The 25,544-nt window shown below is 45.2% G+C and overlaps 1 protein-coding gene across 2 annotated transcripts in view; it reads right to left on the bottom strand.

Moving 5' to 3' along the window:
* LRRK1 (leucine rich repeat kinase 1) overlaps positions 1–24,775 on the bottom strand; it is a 77,034-nt gene extending 52,259 nt beyond the window's left edge. The window contains exons 1-5 of one of the 2 annotated variants that reach the window (XM_062642564.1): positions 24,635–24,775; positions 21,266–21,477; positions 3,387–3,550; positions 2,588–2,759; positions 479–661 (exon numbers count right to left, since the gene is read on the bottom strand). In XM_062642564.1, coding sequence (XP_062498548.1) covers positions 479–661; positions 2,588–2,759; positions 3,387–3,550; positions 21,266–21,332 — 586 coding nt within the window. In that variant the 5' untranslated portion in view covers positions 21,333–21,477; positions 24,635–24,775. Of the gene's footprint in view, positions 1–478; positions 662–2,587; positions 2,760–3,386; positions 3,551–7,967; positions 8,098–21,265; positions 21,478–24,634 lie in introns of those variants that run through there. The other variant, XM_062642565.1, reaches the window with a different exon arrangement.
* Between the last annotated feature and the right edge of the window lie 769 nt (positions 24,776–25,544).

Here is a 25,544-nt window from a genome sequence, read left to right as displayed (position 1 = left end):
GCTGTTTCGTCCAGTGATAGGATTTAGTTTGGTCAAACTGAGACAACAAAGACACTATGTGAAAGCACTGGCCCAGCCTTGCTCTTTTTTCTCTTTCCCTGTCTTATTAATCTATACACACAGCTGTGCTTTGAAATGTAAATTATTCAGCCTAAATCAAGCATGTTTGCCAGAGTGTCCATCACAATAATACTTTTACTTGCAAAGTTTCTACTTTTGTGGGGTCTCTTTCCCAGGAATTTACAGAGGAAAGTTCAAGCCCCTCAGTATTTACAGTAATGTAACTTAAGAAGGCCCTCACTTAAATTTAGCTAAGTCAAAAGACTCAGAGCTGATTTCATTTCACTTATCTCACTGGAAATCCAGGACAATTCCAGACAAGCCAGTCCACGCTAATCCCTTCCTAGATGTGAACAACTCAGCCCATTCTTTACAAAGCATTGCAGAAAAGGAAGTTTTGAAGCATGCGCATACATACCTGCCTTTATAGCAGCATAGAGGGGCAACCGGATAAGAACTGGAAACTCATTCTTCCTGACTGCACAGCTCTCTGGGTCAGCACTGTATGCACGAATTAAGAGTTTCACTATGTCCAAATGTCCCTGCTGGCAGGCTATGGCCAGCATCCAGTTCAGGAGTTGTTGGCAAGTACTAGGACCTACTGAAAAGAGACAGCATTTGACTTGGTTGATGCCAGCAGGCTGTAATGTACAAGAGTCATCCACAAATGGCTGTGCAAGGGGAGCAGGGTAAAGCCCCTGAGGGCTAAGGAGCAGATTTCCACTGCACCCTAACGACTCCCACAAAAAAAGATTCATTTCCCCTTGAAATACTTCATTTTGGGTGAATCCTTTCCTACCAATTCATTAGTTAGACATTAGACAAATGCCATTTAAGGCTAAAAACCAAAGTACCATGTCCTGGTTTCTGCATGAATTTGCTAATGTTTTCATCATCCCCAAACTGCTTATTTTGCTGAATTAATGTTTTACCAGTAGAACACTGCTCTCCGATAGGGGGACATAATTCTGTGCATGTAACTAACTGCCCAGGACAAGATTATTTCTGCTAACAATAAGCAGTCCTCAAATCTTCCCTGATGCACAGTATCACCTCCATCTACTTTACAAATTCACATCCCCTTTGAAATGCTCCCAGAAACATCCACAAGCCCAAGTTTACATGCCAGCTTTTGGGGGGGGTTTTGCAGTTTTTCCATGTGGAAATCACATTGCTCTTTTCGTTCTTAACAACCTGACTTAATCACTCACCCTCATGCTACCAAAACCAGGCTCCACATCAGCTGTAAGCCACAAGAAGCTCACACTGAGCCAGAGAGGATCACTGCATCAGCCAAACTGCAAATTAATGCAAGTTATTCCTAAGCCCTGGGATTGGTTTCTCTGTAACTTCCCAGGGAAATAAATAGAAAGTCCTGCATAAAAACTTCTGAAAGCTGCTGTTTGGATAGAGCACCTCCCTTGATCCCTTGAAGCAAGAGCTGAAGGGAATTTGGTCAGTTCTAAGCTGAGCTAAGTTTCCAGAAACCATTTAAGTCACTTTTCATTACTGAGAGCACTATATTAATATAATTTTTGCTACTAAGTTACAAACCCACTGCTGTTCAGCCTCCTTTCTGGCTGAAGGAAATATTACATTTAATTGCATCCCCAAACTGGAAAGTTTCTTCCCTTATTAGTGCTCTAACAGTATAAGAACATTGAATAAGCAGGTTTCCCAACAGGTAATTCCTGTTCTCATTGAGAACACTGGCAAGTACATAGCTCCAGTGAGGAGCTAGAGCTATATTCAGGTCAAATATTGCAGAGGCTTAGCTTAGCTGTTAGAGTTGGTCTGAGGTCAAGACAGCATTTTGCTCTGGCCGCTGTGCAGGACCAACAGATCCTGAATCCATAGAGGGTCCCAGTAAGAAGCAGGTGCCATGTCCTACATCAAGAGAGCAGCAGGGGACCCAAACACAGTTCCTGGTCCTGACTCAGAACAACGCTCTTCCCTCTGCCCTCACAGCTGCTCTAAGAATTATGTCCAGGTCTAAAAATGTCTCTGTTCTGCTATAAAATAATGTAGAATAACATTTAATTGAAATATTATGATTCTAAAGAAGGAATTCCCCTCACAGTCAGATGCCAACAAGAGAGCATGCAGCACGTTGCCAGCTGTGCACCCAAACTATTACCAGCCAGACAGTCATGATGCATTCTTACTCCCAGCACCACCGTGTCTGCTGGATCAGCAGAGTGGGATGATGCTGCTTCCTGAAATCCCCTGATTTCTCTGTAGGGTCTGGGATGCTGCCCAGCTGCGCAGGCTGACAGGAATGAACTGTCTCCATGGGATCTTCCTTCACTTCCAATTTGCAAACAGGGAATATTTTTATGCATGTGTTTTTTCCCCCACAGGGGAAGTTTCCTTCAAACACAGCAGAGATTAGATCCCTCCTCGCACTTTCCCAGGGCTTAGTCCCTCCCCTTTCAAGGAACATGAAAAAAACAAATGCCTGTTTGAAGCTACAGCACACAGCTACCAACAAGCTTGAGGAAAGGCAGAGGCAACCCAACAGGCTTACCACGCAAGGAATCCAGCAGCTCCTTCACAATGTCCTTGTGTCCAAAATACGCAGCCACCACAGCTGCGTTGTCATCATTAGGTTCTGTTGGTAACACCACTAACGCTTCCTTCAGTAAATACCTCACCGCCTGCAGATCTCCATATGCTGCTGCAATACCTAAAAGCTGACACTGGCAAAGAAAATACAGCAAAATACATTTTCTGTAAAGGGAGTAGGCAGAGGAAGAGAGCATTTCGAGAGCTATATATCTATTTGTGCCCACGTAAATGCATAGCCACTGTAACTGAGAATGTCGTAAACACTAGTAGCCATTATAATCATAAAGAATAGGCTCAAAGGGAGGGCTCTGAAGTCAGAACCTGGTGCAGAGAATACAGTTCCAAATGCAAGCAGGAAAAACTTCCCAGGAGGCCACTGACCATCTTCCCACTGATGAGGGAACACATTTTTTGCTAAGTCTATGAACTGCTTCCTTTTTATGTATTTCCCTGGTTTTGTGGCCACAGCACCAGCACCCCTCCTTGCACAGCCTCCTGTTCCTAAATACACTGTTCCCTGGGGTCTATCTCTGATCAGTGAGCACTGCTTTCTGATCATTGCTTTCTCTGATCAGTGCTTTCAAGGGCAAATACTGTCTCTGACCACGTGTTTCTGACACAAGCAGCTATGCATGGGACCCTCCAGTACCAACATAACATATATGGATTTTCTGCATGAGAAACGATGGAAGACAGTGGTTTGGCATATTGGTTTCTTTCCGAACACAGTTTGGGAAAGAGGAGTAACCTAACCCTACCTTTTCCACCTGCAGTGCAGTCTCCTCACATGACAATTTAATCAACTCTTGCGCCTTACTGGTGTCTCCAGCTTTGTAAGCATCCTGAATGCTTTCTGTCACAGGTGCCTGAATGACAGAGACTCCACCAACTGTGGACTGTTTGCCACCCATGTCCACAGTTCCTGCAGCAGAGATTGAAAAGAGGGGTGAAGAAGTAACTGTTCATTACTCTTGTACAGCTACAACATCACTGCATCCTAACAACAAAAAAACGGGGTGAATTATTTTCAGTGGAATATTTACTGCACACAAGTACCAACAAAAAAGGAGAAACCTGAACACTTGTTTGCCTGATAAAAGAAAGTGGTAACATGGTAAAGTACTTTCCAATAGGGACATGAAACTAACAGGGACAGTGAGTTCCCCAATTGCTCCCAGAGGTGGTTTCCAAAGCACAGCATGAAAGCTCACACACACAGACACATAGGCTCTGCAGCAGCCCACCATGCTCAACCTCCTGCTGCAGGAACCAGAGAGGGGAAGAGCTTTCATGACAGCCGCAGCACTTCTAAAGCAGCAAGGAGCCTGCATGACCTGCAAAGCAATTCTGGCATTAACTTCACTTCAGTCACACTTCACCTCATGACAACAGCCTAATAGAACCCCCCTGTCCTTCTCCAGCACTTTCAACCAGAGGTTTGTACACCTTAATGAACGTGAAAGAAAGTGGGAATATTTTTACCCTGGGAATGAGAGTAAAAGGAGATTATTCAAGGTGCCCAGTGATCCATCATGGAGAATCTCCTAGGCTAGACTTTCTTTCTTAAAATGCTCTTAGGAGCCACAAGAGCATTTACGCGTCAAAGCTTAAAAGCCACAAGCCATTGAAGATGCTTGTGGTGAAGATGAAGAGGCAGCCATGAAGTCATACATCCACCCACCCCCAGCTACAAGGCTAGGGAAAGCTGCAGGAAAGCCACTAAGTTATGAGTGAGATGTTCAGGTCCACTCCTGAACGACAAGCAAGGCAGAGAAAAGAAGCACTTTTCACTTGAAAAGAAACTGTTTCCTACTCACTTTTTTCCCGCTAAGACATTATTATTATTGCTATTTGCAACCAGTTAAATAAAGCCCTTAAATCCACAGATTTTCATATATGTTAACAAGGATTATTCTTTTTCAGTAGGCAGCTATGTCATACAGAGCCTAGTTTAGTGCAGCCTGGAAAAAGAAGTAAATCTGGACCAATCTATAACTGTCAGTAAGTATCTTTGAATAATGCAGTCTGAATCACCAACAGATTCTGACTAACGCTTCTTATCAATTATTTAAACGAAGCTCAAATCACTCAGACATTGGAGATGGCTCCAGAGATTCGTGCCATTAAAAATGGGCCCACATCAATAACCTTTCTCAGATGATGCACAGCGTGTAAAGGACGAGCAGCAGAAATCAAGGCAGATGAATGTGGTGTTACACTACAGTATAATAAAGAACATCTTAGAGTTCATGCTAATAGGTGCAGTGCCTTCATAATTCCACAGTTTTAGGGGGTATATGGAAAAAGAAATTCATCCATTGGTCCAGTCTTTTAGAGCAGATCACACACTGTAAGGGATCGCAAAGAATATTGCATATGATTTAATTCCCTTTTGAGTGGACACCAAAGGAAATGCAAATGATTCTTTGGCAAGTAACTGTTTAAAAGGTGGCAGAAGAGAGAACATTAAAGCAAAATAGTTCTTCAATCTGAAGTACAGATCCAAGCAAACACTGTAGTTACTGGAACATGCAGCCTCCCTGCGCTCAGTGCTCTGTGCTGAAATCCTGAACCTAGAGAGAAGCACTGGAATTCCCCTTGAAGAAAAAAATGTCTCACATCTCATCAGAGATACAAAACAGCTGGAAAGCTGAGCAGGAAGCATTGCAAATCGGGGCTGATGGAGCACAGCAACTTCAGTCTTGCTCCTAAAGAAATGCTGAAAGGAGGGACAAATTTTACTTCCTTCCAGCCTCAATCCTGATTTTGAGGACTATCACTCAAGACCCCACATCTGCAGCCATTCTGCACGTAAAGGCACATCTTTCTGCCAAAGAACAGAGCAGGGCCATCTTTCTTCTTTCTCATTAAATCATGGCCAGGGAAGGTGGGGGGACAAGCATCTTGTGGTCACAGATTCATTCGGGATCTGGGAGATGCTGGTGTCACTTCCTCACGTAATTAGAGACCTCTCCAGCCAACCTCTCACGCATTGCACTCCAGAGCTCTTCTTACAGGAGCATTTTCCACCTCTCCTACTGGAACTGCCCCACTGTGCAGGGAGGAATACCAAATCAGTTGGCCAGGCAGCATGAGAAGGACCACAATGTTGTTACTGAGGGAAGCAGGAACTCCACAAGCCAGACCCTAATGCCAAAACCGCTTCTGTGTTTTAACAACTGACTACTTCACAAAACTACTTAGCTAATGTGTCATGCTTCCTCTTACAGTTTTGGCCTCCTCAAAAGTCCTTTGTAGTGTAATGGCTCAGTTACAACCACTGCTACTATCATCACCATCTGGAGAACATGGGCTGGCCATCAACCATCGCAGTCTATTCATATATGTTAGCTGAAGACTTCTGGGCTCTCCAGGAATGGGAAGGTCACAAACAGCTGGCTTCATGGAGTTTGCATGCTCCCAGAATTAGCTGGCAGTTTAATCAGAGTCATTGGGGTTAATTTTAGTCCTTAAACTCAATTTTAATCTTGTCTTAGGCAAATTTTTATTGAACTAACCAAAGCTGCCTACTTTTGAACATTTGAACATCCATCAAACAGGAATCAATAAAAACTTCATTGAATCTAGGAGACCTGAACAATTCTCCTGTTTGAAACCAATCTATTTCTATTTAAATATTCTGGCAGAAAGATTATGTTGCTCATCATTCAAGTTTCTTACGTAACTGTCATCAAAACCTCTCCCTATGATCACATTCTGCAGAGTAAACTGACTTCCTGCCTAAGACCTGAGGAAAAAAGCTTCCAAAGGTCTTCAGCATAAAGAACACTTTGAGACTGAAGTAATTACAATCCTGAAAAGAGCAAAACTGATGAGCTACAGAGAGATAAAAAAGCCTGCCCTGAACCAACTGCTGGACTCACACGTCTGTGTCAAAGTTAACTTAAGATTGCAAAGGTTAAATGAGGAAAGGTGGACTATCCATTCCTAAGCTCCCAAAAACCACAGAAGCCATCCATAGCAAAGCTAAGCATCTTGCCAAGCAAATTACCCAATTCACAGAAGACTTCCTGGTAGCTTAGTAAGTGATATATTGACTTCTGAAATACAGATGGAAAATAGGAAGCAGCGTGTTTCACAAGCTTAATTTATACTAACCAGTAGGGGAAAAAAAAATGAGGAAAATTATATTTGACTGTCTAAAACTGTTTTATTGCTACAGGTTGCATGACTGAACTTTCATCAGTACTCGCACTCATGTAGGCTGGAAATAAAGTTTTGCCAATACATATTTCAGCCATTTTTAGCAGAAAACTGGGCTGCAATCCAAAGTTCTGCCTATGGTTTAACCCTACAAATCTCACACTCTTTACATGAGCTCTTTGTGGCTTTCCTCATAGGGTCACCTCACTTGCATACAGCCTTGAACACCACGATGTGAATACTGAAGCTGAATAATACTGTTTATCATGCAACATGCTGAGCATCTGAGCCTGGAGGTAACAAAGTGCTTTTAATTCTTAGATTGCATGGATTTAGGAACTGGCTTCTGCACTTTGCACAGGAAGGTCTGTGTTACTGCTCGACAGTGCACACTGCTACATGCAAAACAGCATAGCAAGTTATGATATTCTAGCAGTACTTCTTGGATATTCCTGTAATAAAAGGCTACTAGAAACACTGAACTCTGGAAATATTTCCCACTTAGATTTCGATGTTTTATGCATTGCAAATGCCTTAAGTTTGGCTTTGCATTAACAGCCTTTTACAAAGGGCTAGACTCATTTTCTTCTAAAACATATTCAAATGGCAACAGAGGTTACCAGTGAAACAAAGCCGTGTTATTTTATTGCCATTCAAAGGTTGCAAGAGTAAAGAGCAACAGACTGCTGGCCCAGCTAAGAGAAACAAAACTAAACCAAGTCTTATCATTAATAAAGGATATAATGAGAATTTCAGAGATACATGCAGCTACACTCTGTCTCAGGCCTTGTTATTATAGCAAGTGGAAAAAAAACAAACTGAAATCTCTAAACTGACAGCGTGCCTTCTTCAGTAACAAGGTGAGGGTTTGCAGGTCAATGCTGTGAATCAGCAAATGGCTGCACAACAGAACAGCACACTGTAGATACTGTAGAGATGATTATTACCTTTATATCCCAAATCACTGCATTCCTCTCTCTGACACATTAACTCACAGTTTGTACATGCTACCTTAGTCCCTTTGATAAAGCAGGAGTTCTTTGGCAACGAACAAGGGTATTTTTATTTAGCAGAGAACGGTATGAGATGCTTAATGTAGGATAAAATAGGGCAGGAAGTTAACTTGCTCCAAAACAGAATTACAATAATAATAAAACTTTAAAACTGCTACTGACCTTGTCATAATGTGTGCAGGTATTTCCAGAGACAGGAACAAATCAAGGTGATGACTTTAACACAGCATCCCATTCAATGATGCTCAATTAAGCTATTAATTCCTTGGACTGTTTGTCACCTACCTCTGCTTCTGCACAAGCAGCTCTTCCAGCGGTCACTGGATGTAATGTCTTTTGGCTGCCTGGCTGCTGCTTTGTCTGAATGAACTACTACATTTGAGCCTTGACAGTTATTTTCATCTCCATGGCCCATTACAGCGAAATCCAAGCCTCTGGTTCAGAGAGGATCTGGGGATGGGGGTGGGCAGGGAGGCTGCCCCTCTGGGCTGAGCTCAGACATTAATTCCTCAGCAGCCCCAGATGGCTACAGCTAACCTTTCCCAGCTTAATCTTCTGCATTTTGACTCCTGAGTGCTGCCACAGAGCAAATAAAAAATGGGACAGAGATGAGGTTTAAGATATGTTGAATATTTAAAGCCAACCACCCCAAAATGCTTAGAAACTCCCCTAGTGTTGCTGAATATTTTTCAATACCACGTTAGAGAAGCTTTGGCCACATGGTTTGCAAAATTAACAGAAAGCCATGTTTTTTCTGTAACAGGCCCATGTATCTTCTGTTGCTTTGAGAAACTTCAGACTAATAAACTGAACAACAGCCAAGAGGAAGCCTCCAGCAATTTCAAAGGATGATGGATCTGTCCTACATTGCGCTTCCCACTTAGATGGGTAAGAAAAATGTTTCAATCCTCTGGAAATCTTAGAGATACTGAAAAAGAATTCCCCTCCCAAGACTGGAAGAAAAAAAAAAACCCTGAGTTCTTTAATAAGAAAACCAGCCCAGAACCCTTCAAAGGAGGGTCCTGCAGTAGGAAGCCTATTATCTATTTCACCTTGTTCTTAGATTTAGGCAAAATACCTATGGCTCAACCAATTTGGCTGTAAAACGTACCCGAAAGGATTCAAAACTGGTCAGAACCACTTATAAACCCCACTGTGAGAAAGCAAGGAGAGAAAGGCATGGTAAATCCAACCAAGATGGTTTACATGGGAAATTCAGCACTGCCGCTGGAGAGACTACACCAGAATTGGGCCGTGTCCCTCTGACCCTGATTAATCTCTCTTCACAACAAGTGAGACACACCAGCTTCCCAGGACAGCAGGAAACCTCCACAGGCTTCGCCTGGTTATTTGTTGTGGTTCCATTTCACCCAAACATCTATTATTTCAGCTAATTAAAGGAGTGGCTCCACACCAAGATCTGCCTGCCTAGGCAGTGGAAAAGATGATGCACTGAGTACAAAAGACACCCGCATCTACAACATTGCTTATAATCAATGATCACTGCCCCAAAAGGAAAAAAACCCACAAAAGACCAGATCTGAAACAGAAGAATGCTTCAAAGACAAAACTCCAGGACTGAAGAGATCTTTTTCACTTGTTATTGCATAATCTGGACTTATTTTTAAGTCCTTTGCATGCCAGTACCACGCACACCAAGTGCTCATCTGCACCGAACATCTTCCAGCAAGCATTTAGGATCCTGTAAAGGGCATTCTGACAGTTTTAGGTACAGCCATGCAAAGTGACCAGTTAACCCCAGAGTCACTGGAAATTTTCTATTTAGAAACACTCCTAACCTGCAAGGAAAAAAGCATTTGCTAATGCAAACCTGAAAGGAAAATATTAAGTCCCAGATGGCAAAATGCTCTGGACTCCTGCCTTTTTAAGGGGTTCCAGAACTGAATTACAAAAATCAGACACTTCCAAAGGCTTTAGCTCCACACTTACACGATCATTCCTCCATCATCCAGGACAATGGGGGAAGAGGGGACAGAAAAGCCTTAAATAGAGGCAGCACTGAGACTCAGTAGTCTTTAGTGGGCAGTATTACCGATGCCTGGATGGCTGTGTGAAGCTGTCTGTCCTTCTGCCATGGTGAGCACTGAGCCAGGGCTGAAAAGCTCTACCAGATCTGAGCAGGCTGCTGCATCTGTGTGTGTGCCTCCCAGATCCCTGGGACTCTGGAAATGACTTGTATTGTCCAAGAAGTTAAAATGAAACTAAGCTGGTTATTCTTACTTTGCTGAAGTACAAAAGAGGCTACACACAACCATTACAAGGCAATGAGGTTAGAGATTGCACACACTGGAATACAAGTCAGAGCAAACCCATCATGTCAGTGTGCAAATCACTTTGGAAAAATAAGTCTGGGATCACTAACTGTACTTGCAGCTACCAAGGGAAAAGGAACAGGGCTACTACATGTGATGGCCCTGAGATACGGCTCTTCTCTTGCATTGTGCAACAGGACAACTCTGCCTTAGACATGGCGCTCCCTAATGATTGCTTTTTAAGTGCATACACCACTTCTGTTGCCCTGAACTACATCCGACAGAAGAGGGCAGGAGGCATGTAACCTTCATCACAGAATCAGAGCAAAGGCTCTGATCAGCACCATGACTGGGCTCCAGGTGCTGCAGCCAGCCTCTTGTGTGCTGATAAACCCTACACAAATCCCCATCTGGCTGTGCATAAAGCACTTAAGGCTCCCATTGCTCCCCATCCCACCTTTAGCTGCCCCCTCTCCATTTATAGTTTCCTTAGCTGCAGTAGATAACACCAAGGCAACCACCATATCCCAAACGGCAGCAGCGACACCAAACACAGGGCTGCTGCTGCCTCCTCCTCCTCCTCCTCCTCTCTCTTCACCTTCCCACTTCCCATCCAGTGGCTGGGTACAGAACACAAACAGGCAGCTGCTCACTAACCCTGCCCTCTCCAGCTTATCAGTGCTATGAATTGGGCTGTTGTTGGTGACAGTGATGGTTTTACTCCCTCCACTGAGTAAAAGTGTCAGGCCTAAGCAGCTTCACGTGCACATTTTCATCCCTTTTGAACCATAGGAGCACTCAGAGCATCAGAGGCCGCAATGCGTTTCTCAGCGGTCAGATTGTCTCATCACCCCTGGTAGACACACTGCAGAGAAGGAATGGGACAGGGAAGACCTCCTGCAAGCCCAGGGCAAAGGCTGGCTCTTGCAGAGAAGGGGTGTACCCCCAATAGTGCCCTCTTTTGGGTGCAATGGATCAGCAAAGCCCACAGAGAACACTGAGGGTGTTCATTTCCCACCCCTAAGAGAATGAGATTGAGGGAATCAAGATTGTTCCAAATGGCCAGAGAGCCAATTGCTGCATCAAAAATACAAATGACTCAGCTCTAAGTGAAAGTTTCTATTTTTGTTTTTTGGCCTCAGTGATTTGGTTCCAATCCTACAGCTTGAATCACTCAGAAAGCTGCTTTTGCAGGCAAGGCCAGCGATGCCACTCTGGTTTTCCAGATTCTAAATTGGAATATATACATTAAACATGCAGAAGTATGACAACGCTTCTGGATTTTCTTTATGCCCATTTCCAGGCATGCCTGGAAAGAAGATTATGAAATGATGAAAGATGTCTCTAGTGAGACCATTCCCATGCAACTGCATCAAACGTTATAGCCATGAAACCAAACCAAGATTGGATTTCATTTGAAACACCATAAAACAAGAATTTCATGGCTAACTTTGGTTTCTTTGGAAACTTTTCCTTCATGTTTAAGCTTTCATCAGAAGGAAAAAAAAATTACACATCACTAATTTTCTCTCTTTCAAGGAAATAATTTGCTCAACATCCTTCTAAACCAAAAGTCAATTATTCACATCGGGGAAGCACCATGTCATGGCCAGCCCCTTTCTGCTACGTCCTCCTTAGACATCTATTTAAAGCCAGCTTTAGAAAGAAGCAAACGCTTTTAGCCCCAGCTCTGGGAGCCTGCATCTGGAAGAGTTCAGGGAGAGACTCCCTGTGTACGTGTGAGGACAGGATGGGCCCAAGGTCTCTGCCCAGGTCTCTTCCTAGTCCAAGTCTTCTACTGGCTCTACCAAAGACACATTCAGCGATTTCACAGCTTGTTTGAGTTGAGAAAAGCAGCTCCTAAGCTTATGTTTTACTTCAATAACATGTGTAAACACCCTCCTAAATGGAAAACCCATTTAAGGCACTTCAACCCAACTGCTGGTCAAAAATAATGGCACAGAAGCAGCCAACATCTGCCTCTCCATCCCCATGAAACTCCATGGATGCTACTGGTAAAGACATGGCTCAGTGGGGCTTTCAGAGAAACCTGCTTAAAGTGGTAAGACAAAGCTCAAGAGCTGCTCCATCATGCTCTCTTGGGCCATAGCAGCAAGCCCAGTTCTCCATCCTGCCATGTGATGGAGGGATGCTGCCACCTTTGATGCATCCTTCCTCCCTTCCCCAAGGACCAGAGCAGGTCTGGCAGATCCTGGACATATGAAGGTTTTGGAAAGGCCAGCCAGAGAAGAGGGGAAAAAAAGGGAAAGCTACATTAAAAAGATGTAAAATACCTTGCACAAGTCCAGTTTATTGTGTTCAAGGAATATTAAGAGAATCTGGAAGAGATGGAAAAGAATCAAAGCAATATTCTAATTACAAGACTACAGATAAAAAAAGCCTAGAAAAATGAAGGCTGGATGGAGATGGGAGTACTGTCTATAAATATATGGAGAGGGAGACACCAGAGAAGGAGAAGAGTTATTTATGTGCAGGGTATGAACACATTTTGGCTGCCAGTTAGAAGAAAGTTTGAAGTGTTGGAGAAATGAGGAACAGTCTTCTAGAAAAGCAGAAGGAACAGACAAGTTAACTTGCTTAAAACAGGCCTTGAATAAGACTTAGGAGTGTGACACTGGCATACTGACCCACACACTCCTTCCAAACCCTACAGCCTGTGCTCCCAAGTTATACATGTGCAGAAGTCAACCCAGTTACCAAGCACTAACACATAAGATGACAACAGCTTTACAGGCTACTTTAAGGGAAGTCTGTAGAGAGTATCTTTTGTTAAACAAACTGATAGATCTAGGAAAAAGCAGACATCTAAGAGAAAAAGCCCTTCAAGAGATTTTATGGGGTCCCACACAGCAAAATGCAAGCTTAGTACATGTTAGACAAAGATCAATGTGCTTTAACTGTCTGCTAAATAAACTACTTCACCCTTTGCTATCCCCACTTCTCATTTATCACCAAGACAACAACTCTAGATTAGTTTAGGTACATGTGTTGCATGCAGGAGAAAAGAAAACGCAATTAAGATACTGGATATGGTTGGCATCAAGGAAGCTGAACAGCCAATTTGGCAACAGCAAAGCCAAGAGAATTGCAGAGCTGGCAGGAGCATCAGAGGAAAGAGATGAACACAATAGTCTGGAATAGAAAATAAAACCCCAACAAAACAGTGGAGAGAGAGAAGTTCCACTCCAACTTCTACTGAACACAATGTGAGCACTTCCATCAGCTTCCATGAAAGTAGATCCACTGAGATGCTGGTTTCCAAGACAGAATATCTCAGAGGGAAGATTACCCTAACAGCTGTGCCTGGAACAGAAAAGAAAGCCTAATAAAAAGACCTCTGCTGTTGGCCAAGACAGCACTGGTCATGAATCAGGCCACACAGTGATATGCTGCCAAAACTTTAATGGGGGCTACCAAAGAAACTAAAACCTTCCTTCACTTGTGACAAAACCTACAAGCAGCAGAGATGAAACGTCTGCATTTACAAAGAGGAAGAAGGGGGAGATACTTTCCTTTGGTCTTCCTGATGTCTGGGAATATCAGCATTCATTTCAGTGGAGGGAGAACAAGGATTCTGCCCAGGAGAATGCTATGTTCAAAGGCATATGTTGTGAGCCTACTGCAGCCCACAGCATTTTTAGATACCTGCTCCAAGGCAGAGACAGCAAGCTTAAGCAAATCACATTTCATCCCCCCCCCAATGAACTCTGATCCATCACACATGAGAAACTGGCCTAATCCATGCAAATGACCTTGATTTGACAGCTTTTATTCCCACCCTGCCATCATGTGTGCCCTGGTTTCAGCTGAGATAGAGTTCATTTTCTCTGTAGGGGTGGAGTGAGCAAGGATTTGAGTGGTCCTTAGCTGCCAGCTGGGCTGAAACCACACCAGTGTGAAAGGTTCAAGGTGCAGAACATTGGAGAATTGTGACCATGAAAACAAGCCCAGTTAAGGAGCTGGACTTTTTAAGGAGCCAGACTGTTTTGTTTTCCAAGCTACAGATGAGATCTGAAAAGGGATCCTGTCCATTAGCGTTACCAAAAAAAAAGAGAAGGTTCCTGTTTGACGCAAAAATAAAAGCATTTTCAAAGGCCCTTTGATGTGCAAAACAGAAAGAGGAGCAGGCAGATTCTGGAGGAGGTCCTGTCTTCAGCAATTACCAGCACTCTTTTTGAATCTGAGTCCCCAGACAGAATTTTTATGTGAAGATAATCACTCTTCAGAGTGTATCAGCTCTAAACTTTGTGGCTTTTCAATTAAGCAGCAATAACCTCTAGTCAAAACACTCCTTAACCCAGACGGGAATAAAACCACCCCAAAACCAACTAACTGCAGGTGAAACAATTCCAAAGACATCTATGCTTTGAAAAGATTTCATTTTGAGCTCTCCTCGGGTAGCCATGCCAGTTTTCCAAGTGATATTCTGATCATTTAAACAAGCAGTGACGTAATTTCCACAGCGACCACAAACATACCAAGAATATTTGAGCTAAATTTATCCAGACTTCTCGTTTGAATCACTGCTTTGGTTCGTTATTTTTCCATGATTTTCAACTCTGCACAGAAAAGGAGCCATGGACAGCCTGGGACTCCTGAGTTTTCCCCAGCAGTACCCGTAATCCCAGCCTTTACGCTTGGAAGCTAGAGACTGACTATTAGAAATGAAATTAAGCTGCTCCTCCAGCTCCAGTCCCAGTCCCTGCCTCCTTTCACCCTTCTCCTTCCTCATGCCCTTCCTATAGCAGCCTGACCCTTTCCCTCACCCTTGGGCGACACAACATGGGGCTTGTCTTTGCAGCTGAGAAGTTCCTGAAGGTCACCACTGATCAGCCACCCTTGCCAGCTAGAGAGGGCAAGCCAAGAAAGTGAGGATCTGCAGCTCCATGGCAGACCCCAAGTCCTGCCAGCCTCTCCATAGCAACACGTGATGCTTCATGAAGTTAGAAGGCTTTCCCTAATATTTAAAGACTTATAAGTCCTCCCTCCAAGTAAGAGCAAGGCACAAATGCAAAGCATGGGCACACTTCTGTTGTGAAACTATCAGCAGCTTCCATGAAAGGGCTGCTGGTGTGGTGATACATAATCATGCAAATAAGCAATTTCTGACCCACAAATGAGCACAGACTTGGTTTAAGGAGTCTAAACTGATGTAAAATCTGAAACAAAACTTATTCAGAGACAGACTTCGCAGTTGAGTCACCATCCCTGTAAGAGACATGTAGATGTGACTCTTAGTGACATGGTTTAGTGGTGGACTTGGCAGTGCTGGGTTAAGAGTTGGATTTGATGACCTTAAAGGTCTCTTCCAACCTAAACAATTCTATGATTCTATACAGCAGATTGGGAGCTGAACGGAATAAAATCCATCCCTTACACCCTGTGAGCAATGCAAACGTTTCCTCCCAGTTACCTGCCTCCTGCCAAGCAGTGCCCTGGCAGCCCTTTTATTGATCAGACAAATGAAAACCAAATGAACCGCAGACTTAATGCTGTAAGGATCCCTGAAGATCTGGTCCCAAGCCTGTTATGTCAGTGCAAAGACTTTAATGGGTTTTGGATAAAGGCCCCAAAGGATAAGACCTTGGAGAAGACCACAGCAATTTCTCCAGTGCAGGTATAAAATCACCTGCAACATCCCTGACAAAACCCTAAATCAGTGACAGGCCTGGTGAAGGCTGAGGTGGTTGGAGCACTATCAATTGCTTTTTCCCACTGAAACAGAGGACAATGGCTCTATGACCACAGTGTCAGCCCTCACCTAAGAGCTACCTTATAATCACACATTAGTAACATCATTAAGTAGTCCCAGTGTACAGGGTCTAAGAGCAAAGGGTTTGCTTTACTACCCCATCACCTCAGCTTTGTTTTCTTCTAGGCTTCTTGACTGAGTTGTCATAAGTTACATCTTAATGTAAATATGAATACATTTTGCATTACACTGTATGATATTGTAATACCACAAATACATTTTAACCGAAAGGTGGAAAAATAAAGCTGTACAGCAGCAGATAATGCCAGGTACTGCTCAGACAAAGATCAATGATTTACTACTCTCAGTAAATCAGTCTGGCTCTCAGGTTGGACTGTCTGCTCACTTAGCTTCCTAAGGTCTGCACCACACTGCTGGCCCTCCCAGCAGCTACTGCCCACAAGTTCAAGATCAGACTGGCTTTGATGGTATTTATCTGGACAAAGCTTTTCCTGCCACTACTAAGACCTAAGTATTCCTTTATACCTCCCTGACTCTAGAGGGATGCAGCACCCACAGGCCAAACTCCCATTTTACACACACACATGAAGACATTTTCAAAGCAAATGGTTCTTCCAGATGCCTCCACTTCAAACTAGAAGGGACATCTAAGGGTGGGTATGAATAACTGAGCTTAGTATCCAGGCTCTGAGAATCAGTTCAGAATGTCTTAAATTAGGCTCCTAATTGTAAACACTCCAGCATTTGTTGCCCTTTTCAGCAACCCAGCCCAGCTTGGTGAGATGGTGCAATACGCAGCTCTGTTACAGTCTACACAGGAGGACAGACTTAACTACATGCATTTTCTGCTGCAGGCTGGACTTCCGCATCAGCTTTTGGCCCTGTGTGAGACTGCACCACTTCTGTAGAGTGTGTATTTAAATGGGGTTAAAAATACAGGCCTATTACTACTTTACCAGTGTACTTCCTATTCCTGCCTAGCATTTCCTACGCCTTCTGCAGGGCATCATGCAGTAAGACTAACTCACATAAGGCACCTGGTTTATTTTTTGCCTTTTTCATTTTTTGCTTGCAGGAATACTTTCAATTTGTTGTTTGGACTCACAGTTTAAGGAGCAGGAAGAAAACCAGACCTTCAAGGCTCATTTACTCTGATTATACAGAACTTCAAGCAAACAACACACTGCAGGTCTCTAGTGCTCTGTGTGCTCAAGTCACCTCCCAGATGCTCTCCTCGTCCTTCTCACCACCATGCTGTCGCAGCAGGCTCAGGGTAATGTTACTACAGGGTAATGCATGGATGGGAAAAGCAGAACAAAGGGTGCAAGTACATCTTCCCTGTTACACAGCACAATGTGCCACAGATGGGGCTAAGTCAACATGCCCTAAGACCTGGCCCAAGCCCCATGCACACAGCTGCTGTAAAGGTTTTAAGGTTTACATGGTGATTTCACGAGGAACAAAGTGACACCAGTGGTGCTGCCAACACTGATTTTCCCTTCCTCCTCTATTCAACAGGGAAGATTTATAAGCAAAGATATTCTCACTAGCAAATGCCAGTTCCTGCCCGTCACAGGCAACAAAAACAACAGTGGAAATGACAGCAAATGACACCAAAAATGATCTGGAGGCCATTTACATGCACACCCTGGAGCGGGTGAGCTCTGCTGCTTTTACTGCTGCAAAGAAGTCAGTTCTTCCTGTAGACTTACTTTTTAAGTGGATTTCACACTGACAGCCTGGCAGGCTCGGGTTAGCCAGTAAGCACCAAAGCGAGAACAAGGGCACGGTCTCCCGAAGTTTGCATCCCTCCACATACAGTCCTGGTGACAGGCAGACCCTGTCACCTCCTCAAAAAGCCTCTGATGAAGGCCTGGGCCACATTTGCAGATGTTCTGCCCTGATGCAAACCGGGGCATGACGCGGCATGCACAAAGCCGTGTCCCCAGAGAATGAACCATTTCAGTTGCTATTAGCTAACCTCAAGCTGTCACCATTCAACCCCTTGTGCAACTTTCCACATAGAATTGCACTCGTTCCTGGGCAGTCCCTCTTGTTAAAATGACTGTTTAACTCTTCCAGTTAAACTCCTCTTACTTGCACTGGAGGCAGCTGCTTTCCCTCTGAGTCAGTACTGAGCTGAGCCATGGCCCAGATGGGGTTGCAAAGGTCACTACAATCGTTGAGTATCTTCTTTCTAACAAAATACAAGGCCCTGGGAGCTGCTGGGTCACCACAGCACTTGTGAAGCACAGCTTTAAGAGTCTTTGGTCCACTCCAAATGCCACCTGAAGCCATTATAATCTGGTCACTTGTTTGATCCCTCATCTTAATATTTAGGTCGCTTTTTCAGGCATTCTGCCCATGTCCACTTGTGCTTCCGTGGACAGGAAATTGGAAGTCACCAGCTTAAACCAGATTTGCCTCAAAAGAAACGTGAAGGTCGATTTAGTTAATATGTGCAAAGCTACTATAAAATGTCAAGCAACTATCATTGGCATCATAGTCCCTAATATGTAATATTATATGCATTACAACATAACACCCTTATCAAAGCCCATTTCTAGATTTAGAAGGAGGAAAGAGACACCCTCTGGTGTGCTTGAAGGATAATCCAATTCCACCTCCGAGACACAAACAAGTGGCACATGAACAGAGACTTTGAATAAAATCCTCAGTAAGACAGCAATAAACTCTTTAACAAAACTGCCCTTACATTTCAGCAGACAATGACTGCTTTTCTACATCTTTGCTGAACTGTCTCCTAGAATATCCTATGAGAATTAAATCCTAGCTGTAAAATTTCATAAGATTCAAAGAAACCAACCAGCCCACAGAAAGATGACTCTCTTTTCTGTTTTAAGCATTCATACAGTGGTATCTCTGGGCTTATATTGTATTTCTTACAAGCCTGGTATTATGTCACCTTCACTATATTATGTAGAACTCTTTAATCAAGTTTAAAAAACCCAAAATCTGTGTTCCATAAGAAGCTGCAGCCACCCCCGTATCTCTGCTTGCTTTCTTGCTTTTAATTAGGGCAAGATGAACACATGTAGGAGAGGGAAAGCAGGGTTTGAGGAGGGAAGGGAGATGCTGACTGCACCCAGAATGGAGCGTTATTCTGCACTCCAATGACAAATCCTCTCTGTGGACCAGTGGGTGCTCAGCTGGCATTGAGTCAAGCCCAGCACCATTCCCAGAGGGTAGAGAGGGTCCAGTTCTGAAGCACAGCTCTGACGATAACTGAGCATCCTGCTGGGATACAAGCAAGATCACTGCCACAGCCAAGAGCAATAGCAAAGGAGACGCAAGCAGTAAGGTGAGCCCTTGCATCATATCTTACATTTGCTACCTAGAGTCAGTGATGCTGTGAACCTGTTCTCCACATGGACACCTGGCCAAATGCATAGCTGTGGGGGGAAAAAAAAAGCCCTAAATCCTTAAGGCTTTCAAATGATCAAGGCAGCGGGTGCTCATGGTACCCTCTGGAAGGTGCCTCCAGCACTGCCAGCTGTAACGCTGTACTGATCCATCACTGAGGCACAAGCACTGCTGTGCTGTTTGTTAAACCCCTCACATCCACCCTGTCCTTCCTGCCCCCCCAAGAAAGCCTCCAAGCTTTGGGAGTACTAATGAGGTCATCGGCATCAAAGAAATGATCTGTGATCTCACTCCACTTCCCAGTGGTTCCCACTGAATGGAAGCAGGAGGCTGCATCTATATTGTTAATAAATCCTGTAAACAATAGGTTCAGATGTGGAGGCTGAATGAGTCACCTCATTCCTGCCATCAAGCTCTGTAATAGGATACAAATGCAGAACAAGGACCAGCTAATTTAGGGAGTGGACCAGCCAGCTAATGACAATTATTCTTGGCAGGACTCAAACAAGGCTGAAATAAAAAAAGAGTTTAAACATGTACAGCATGCTTACAAAGACAAATCAACCAGGGCAGTACTCAAACATTCACAGGATCCCTTTGCCAACCTTCCAACACTGTTTATCAAATACAATAACCCAGACGTGTATAGAAGAGTTATACCGGTACGATTTGTCTGCTTCCAGTTAACCAGTTTAACTGAATATATTTACATAACAGAAGCATGTAATAAAGTTCCCAGAACAAAAACTGAGCTTACAATGTAGAACTGCCTTTTTTGCTTTTCACTTCATTATGCACTCCTAAACCAATTTGTTTTATTTACTGTATCTTTAAACAGGGAGAAAAACTTGTCAAATCACTACTGCAGAACAAAAATTTAGCAATTCTTAACACTTGTGAATCATTAGCACAGATTAAAATTCTTCTCATGTTTTATAGCTTAGTATTCAAGTGGAGATAATTTCTTCCAGAGAGAAACTCAGAAGATAGAATTTAAGGATATGCAATAACCAAATGCTCCCCATAATTACAGAAAGATACAATGCTGATTAACAAAAGCAAAACCAAAGAGAAAAATCAGTATCACAGAATAAGCAGCATACATACGGAGAAAGAGTCCCCAGAGCTCCCTGTGATGCTGGTGAGAAACGTCTTCAAACCAGATAAGGTGGCATCTGAATAAACTATCAGATTTTGCTTCATAGTTGCTGATAAAATCCAAAATAAGGCTGCAAAAACATTAGCTTCTGCTGAAGCCTGCTTACTCACTACAAAGCGTCAAACACACCTTCATCCCACACTTAAAACGCAGATGCTGCCTCCTAATGAACTGCTTGTTGCAAGGGGGGAATACCGTTATACAATAACCAGGCGGCTATTTCTTGCTGCAGGATCATAACTGGGTTTTGACTCAGAGAAAGGCAGCAGCGCTGAGGAGCTGAGGGTTTCAGTGATAAAAGCCATCCAAAAATAATTTGGCTGCTCAGAAAACAAACTAAATTCACAGGAAGCAACCTGAAGCATATGTCCCTCCTAAAGAGAAATTCCCACTATGGATTTATGACATTGTATGAACAGAGACCTTCCAACCTAGACAACAATAACCCGCTGCAAGCCACTAAATCAAAGCTGACAATAAAACTGGAGCAGGTTAATATCAGGTTCAGCCTGAGGAATGATGCTCTGATTTTAGCAGCTTTCATCCCCCAAATACACACTGCATCAGCGGCTGGGAACATATTTGCATTCACACGCTGAAAAAGCACAGATCTTGTAAAACATATTTAGGAACTGGTGAGACGTGATACATATATTGACTAATTCCGTAGGCCTTTGGAGAAAAATCAGTCTTCAGAGGAATGCTATTCTTACCACCTGAGTAGTTCAAGATGACTCTCCTTGGAAGTAAAATTCCTTGTTCTATCCTATACATTTTCAATGATTGGGGCTCAAATCACTCAAAGATCTTCCACACATTTAAATGTCATTGAAACTCAGTGGCAGCTGGCCACTCTTAAAACCTTTTGCTCCCAGTCTGAACAGGAAAGGAAAGAAATCTTCCCATTTACCATTTTGTGGATCCATGTTGCTCTCCCTGCAAACAGCGGATTCCTCAGTTCCCACACACCAGTACATTCTGGGTCGCAGTTGTGAAAATCCAACAGACAAACTTTCTGCAGCACCCAAAACAGAAGTGTTGTCAAAGCTGAATGATCTCCATCAAGTAAACGCAGGAGCAGAGGCTGTTAGTAAGCACCATCCTGACGAAACATCATTTGCTCTGTTTAAAAATAAACAGCAAAACAAATTAATTGTCTAGAAATTGCATGATGCTTATTCCTCTGCAGTCTAATGCAGTTGTCTAAATGTTACTTTGCAGAAATGCATTTATCATCCTATAAATACAATTATTTTCATAATAGCTTTGTTAAGAGCATAACATGAATTAACAGAGAAGACTAACATCTCTGCTATAGAAGGATAATGTTCCCAATCTTTCTCCGCTGAAGCTGCTCAGTCTTTGGGGGTGGGCAGGGGTCACAGCTGCAGTTTCAGATTCTCCACAAGCTAGTGTAAAGGCAGAGCATTGAAACCATGCAGTGCAGCTGGAAAAATCCTAAATGCAACCTCAAAACCTTTCCCGTCCACAAAGAAGACTGCGGCTCTTGTAAGACTCCACCGTGAGAAACTGAGAAATACTGATGTGGTTACTGTGAGACAGTGCTCTGTAGAAAAGAAGAGGGTTAAGAGAAACACACCAGCTCCTTCCCCTTTGCCCAGTGCTCCTAAAAGCCTCAGGCTTCTTCAAACATGTTCAAGGAGGCAAATCAGGCCCTGAGTAGCTCTTAAAGTTGGCTTCTTCTGAACTGTCTTGCACAACAGCCAGCAGAAAACTGCACGGTTCAGTCTCCAAAGGCATTTCCATCTCCTTACCTCTTCACCACTGCACACCTGGAATTTTCTCTCTTTGAATGCATCTTCCACAGGGGTTAAAAGTGAATTTGCAGCGTGTGCCCAACCAGTATCAGTGCCCGTTCACTTTCTGCTTTCAGTTTCAGTGAGTAAAAGCCTCTCAAACGTAATGTGATGCCCTTCATCTTTGACTGCTATTGGTTTTTCTCACATCAGGTGTGCAATACTGAAGTTTTGATTAGAGGCTCTAATTTGCCAAAGCATGTAACCCACATCCTTCTTCAGCCTGTAAGACCCAAGAGTATCCCTAACCCTCCCCGAGCAGAGGGCTTCCTGCATTGGGATCAAAGGCCAAGGAGAATACATTGACCCATCACCATTCTCCAGGAAGTTTTCTGCTCTTCCCCCATTTTACAGGGTTTTTAATCACCAGCTGACAATGTTAAAAGTCCCTGAAAGCTACATCAATTATTTCTAGGCAAATAATTGAATTTTAAGTGCACTTAGCAGCAAAACTCAGCTTCTGATGACCCCTACTTTGTGGTGCCTGGCAGCAGGAACCAAAACTCACAGCCCAAGCCCTGCAGAGAGCCTGAAATCCAGGCTCTGGGTGCTGACCACAGACTGTGGTTTGGTGCTTTGGTGTTTTTCAGAGGTGGGAAAAATAATTTGGGTGCCATATGACAAATAATGATATGGACTGAGAGCCCTGGGCCAGGCTGCATGCAAGCACTTACACACACAGGCCACAAACACCTCCTTTGCAGCTGGATGGTGGCAGATCTAGATGGATGCAGATGCCTGAGCATCAGCTCATCCCTCCCTCCACATGCCAGCCTGCTCATTTCCCAGGTCAAGCCCCAGATGCTCTCACATCCCAGTGCAGTAAGAGGCTCTGGCTGCTGCAGGAGGCTGAGATGGAGGTGGTCTCTAAGCCCAGATCCAGCCCATGAACTGGTGAACTGGGCCCATGGCAGTGGAGGACCGGATTCTGCCCTAGAACATGCCAAGATCCCAAAAGCGGTCCAGGTTGTTAACTCTGAAAATGAAAGGGATGTGATGCTTCCAGCAGCTGCTTCCCCTGCGCCCTCGCTTATAAATGCACTGAGCAGCTTCAGCAAGAATAAATACTTCCCCATGCAAAGACCAACGGACCAGCTCGTTTAGCAGATGCTGGTTTCTGAGGCATTTCCTTGCTATACGATGGGGCACTCACAGCAATTGTACAAGAAACTGTCTCCATTGGGGTCAGTGTGGACCATATAGTATTGAAAACCACCCCACTCCCGATTCTTAGCTTTCTACTCCGTTAATTCCCCAGGTTGAAACTTTCCTCATATGCAATGAAAGGAAAACACTGTCAGGAACGATAATAAGGTGGTTTTGATAATCAGTTCCCTTTAACTTCAGGTAGGACACTAAACGCTGTAGCCACATATACTAATGCCACACAGCACCCGTCAAAGCATCATTTCCGTACTTCAGGACCTTTGTCTATATAATAACAGTGCTTTTACCTTAAGCAAGATACACCCAACTGTGACACAAGCAAACACCGTGTGTTCATTTCATTTAGGGAGAGGAATCCTATGGGCTCTGCAGAAGGAGCAATGTGAATGTGCAGAACACACATGAAGGTTGATTTAGATCCCATTTCACACATTCCCGGTTTCCCTCCTGAGACCTGCTCCTCGCAGCTATCATCAGTGTCCCAGTGCACCCAACCACGCCTGGAGCATCCCGAGGACCTGCTCTCCGCTCTGCCTGTCCAGTCTCACCCTGTGTATGGTGCCTAACGGCAGTAAGGCACCCATGCACACCACGGTCTCACCGGGGTCGCTTCCCAGCTCACCAGAAACATGCCAGAACTTCAGTTCTCCGCTCCAATCACCTGCTGCTTCCAAGCAGCCCACCTGGGCACTGCAACAGGTACCACCAGGGATCCAGAGCGCCCCAAAACACCCTCGGGATGGAAAACGCACTGCGGGCTCCTCTGCCTGCCATCACACACTGGAACCGACACGGCCTGCCTCATTCCTGCCTGGAGACATCCCAGCCCGGCGGGACACATGTCCTTCGGTCTGCTCTGTGCAGAAGGTGCCAACCCCCCTTCTCCCCACACTGAGGGGAAATGAGGCATCCCCCCCATTCGAGGTGTCCCCAGCCCTTCCCTGTGGCCGCTCGGCCGAGGGGAGCCGGGGCAGCCCGGGAGGAGCCGCTCTCAGCCCGCAGCCCCGCGTCCATAAACCGAGCTCTCCTCAGATCAAGCCTCGAGTGTTTCCTCCCCGCGCCGGGCCGGGCCGGGCCGGGCCGGGCGGGGCGGCTGCTCTCCGCCTGCCCGGGCCGGGGAGGGGCGGGCAGCGCCGCAAAGTTCCCTCCGCACTTTTATTGTACTTTAAAGAAGCTTTTCCCCCCTACTTTCTCCACACGAAAAGCCCCAGCAGCCCCCAGCCCGCCGCCTCCCCTCACGGCGGAGCAGGTGCCCTCGGCACGGCCAGGCCGAAGCGGCAGCAAAGCCACGGTACCTCCTGCCTCCCGGGGCCCGCGGGGTCCCTGCGACCGCGCCGCCGCCGCCTCCTCCGCCTCCTCCTCCGGCGCTCGGCCGCCCGCCCGCCTCGCTGTGGGGCGCGGGAGGCGGAGGGAGGGAGGAAGGAAAAGGAGCGGGGCAGCGGAGCGGCGCCTCCTCCGCCACCGGGCCCGCGGCCGCTGAGGGCCCGCCCGGCCCCGGCCCCGGCCGCCGTGAGGGGCTGCGCCCTGCCGGGCGCTGCGGAGGGTGGCGGGCCGCGCCTCGCCTGCCTCCCGAGGGCTGAGGGGACGTGGAGGGAGAGGAGAGGAAGGGCCCGGGGCTGCTCCTGTGGGCTCCTTGTCCAGCCGGGACCAGCAGCGAGTGGTGTCCGCCGGGTCCCCACTCTTTGGGGTTGTTTGGGGGCAACAGCAGACTTCGGGAGCTGCAGGGGCTGAAGCGGGACCCTCTCAGCTACAGCGGGGTTGTCAGGAGGTGCTCGGCCTCACAGCCTGCTGCCGTAGAGCTCCCCGGGCTCTTAACACCGCTGCCCATCTCCTGTCAGCATCAGTCGGCCGGGCCTTACCGGTAGCAGCGCTGATCCGAGATTCCTTTCTTTGAAAGTTGCTCCTTCCCCAGAAGGGAGTTTGCTCCTCTTTGGAAAAGCAAGGCGAGGTTGCCCCCTTCCTTCCGAAGGAGGTGGACAGGCCGTGCTCCATCTGGAATATCGTTTTCCCATCACAAACCCGTTCATGCCCCGGTACAGGAACCTCTGACAAGCCTGGTACTGCTCTGCCTTCCCCACTCATTGGTGTACTAAGAAAAGACCACTTTTGCATGCTTTTTCCTTTGTTCGCAGTGATTCTGTAAATCACTATAATTTACAGAATACCATATTGATAGGATACAGAGGGGGGTTTTCTTCCCTGGTC

This window comes from Pezoporus occidentalis, unplaced genomic scaffold (assembly GCF_034315485.1).
Source record: "Pezoporus occidentalis ecotype Australia unplaced genomic scaffold, CSIRO_AGI_Poc_V1 ctg72, whole genome shotgun sequence".
NCBI lineage: Eukaryota > Metazoa > Chordata > Aves > Psittaciformes > Psittacidae > Pezoporus > Pezoporus occidentalis.
Note: the sequence above shows the minus strand (reverse complement) of the source record. Positions and strands in the feature narration are given on the sequence as shown.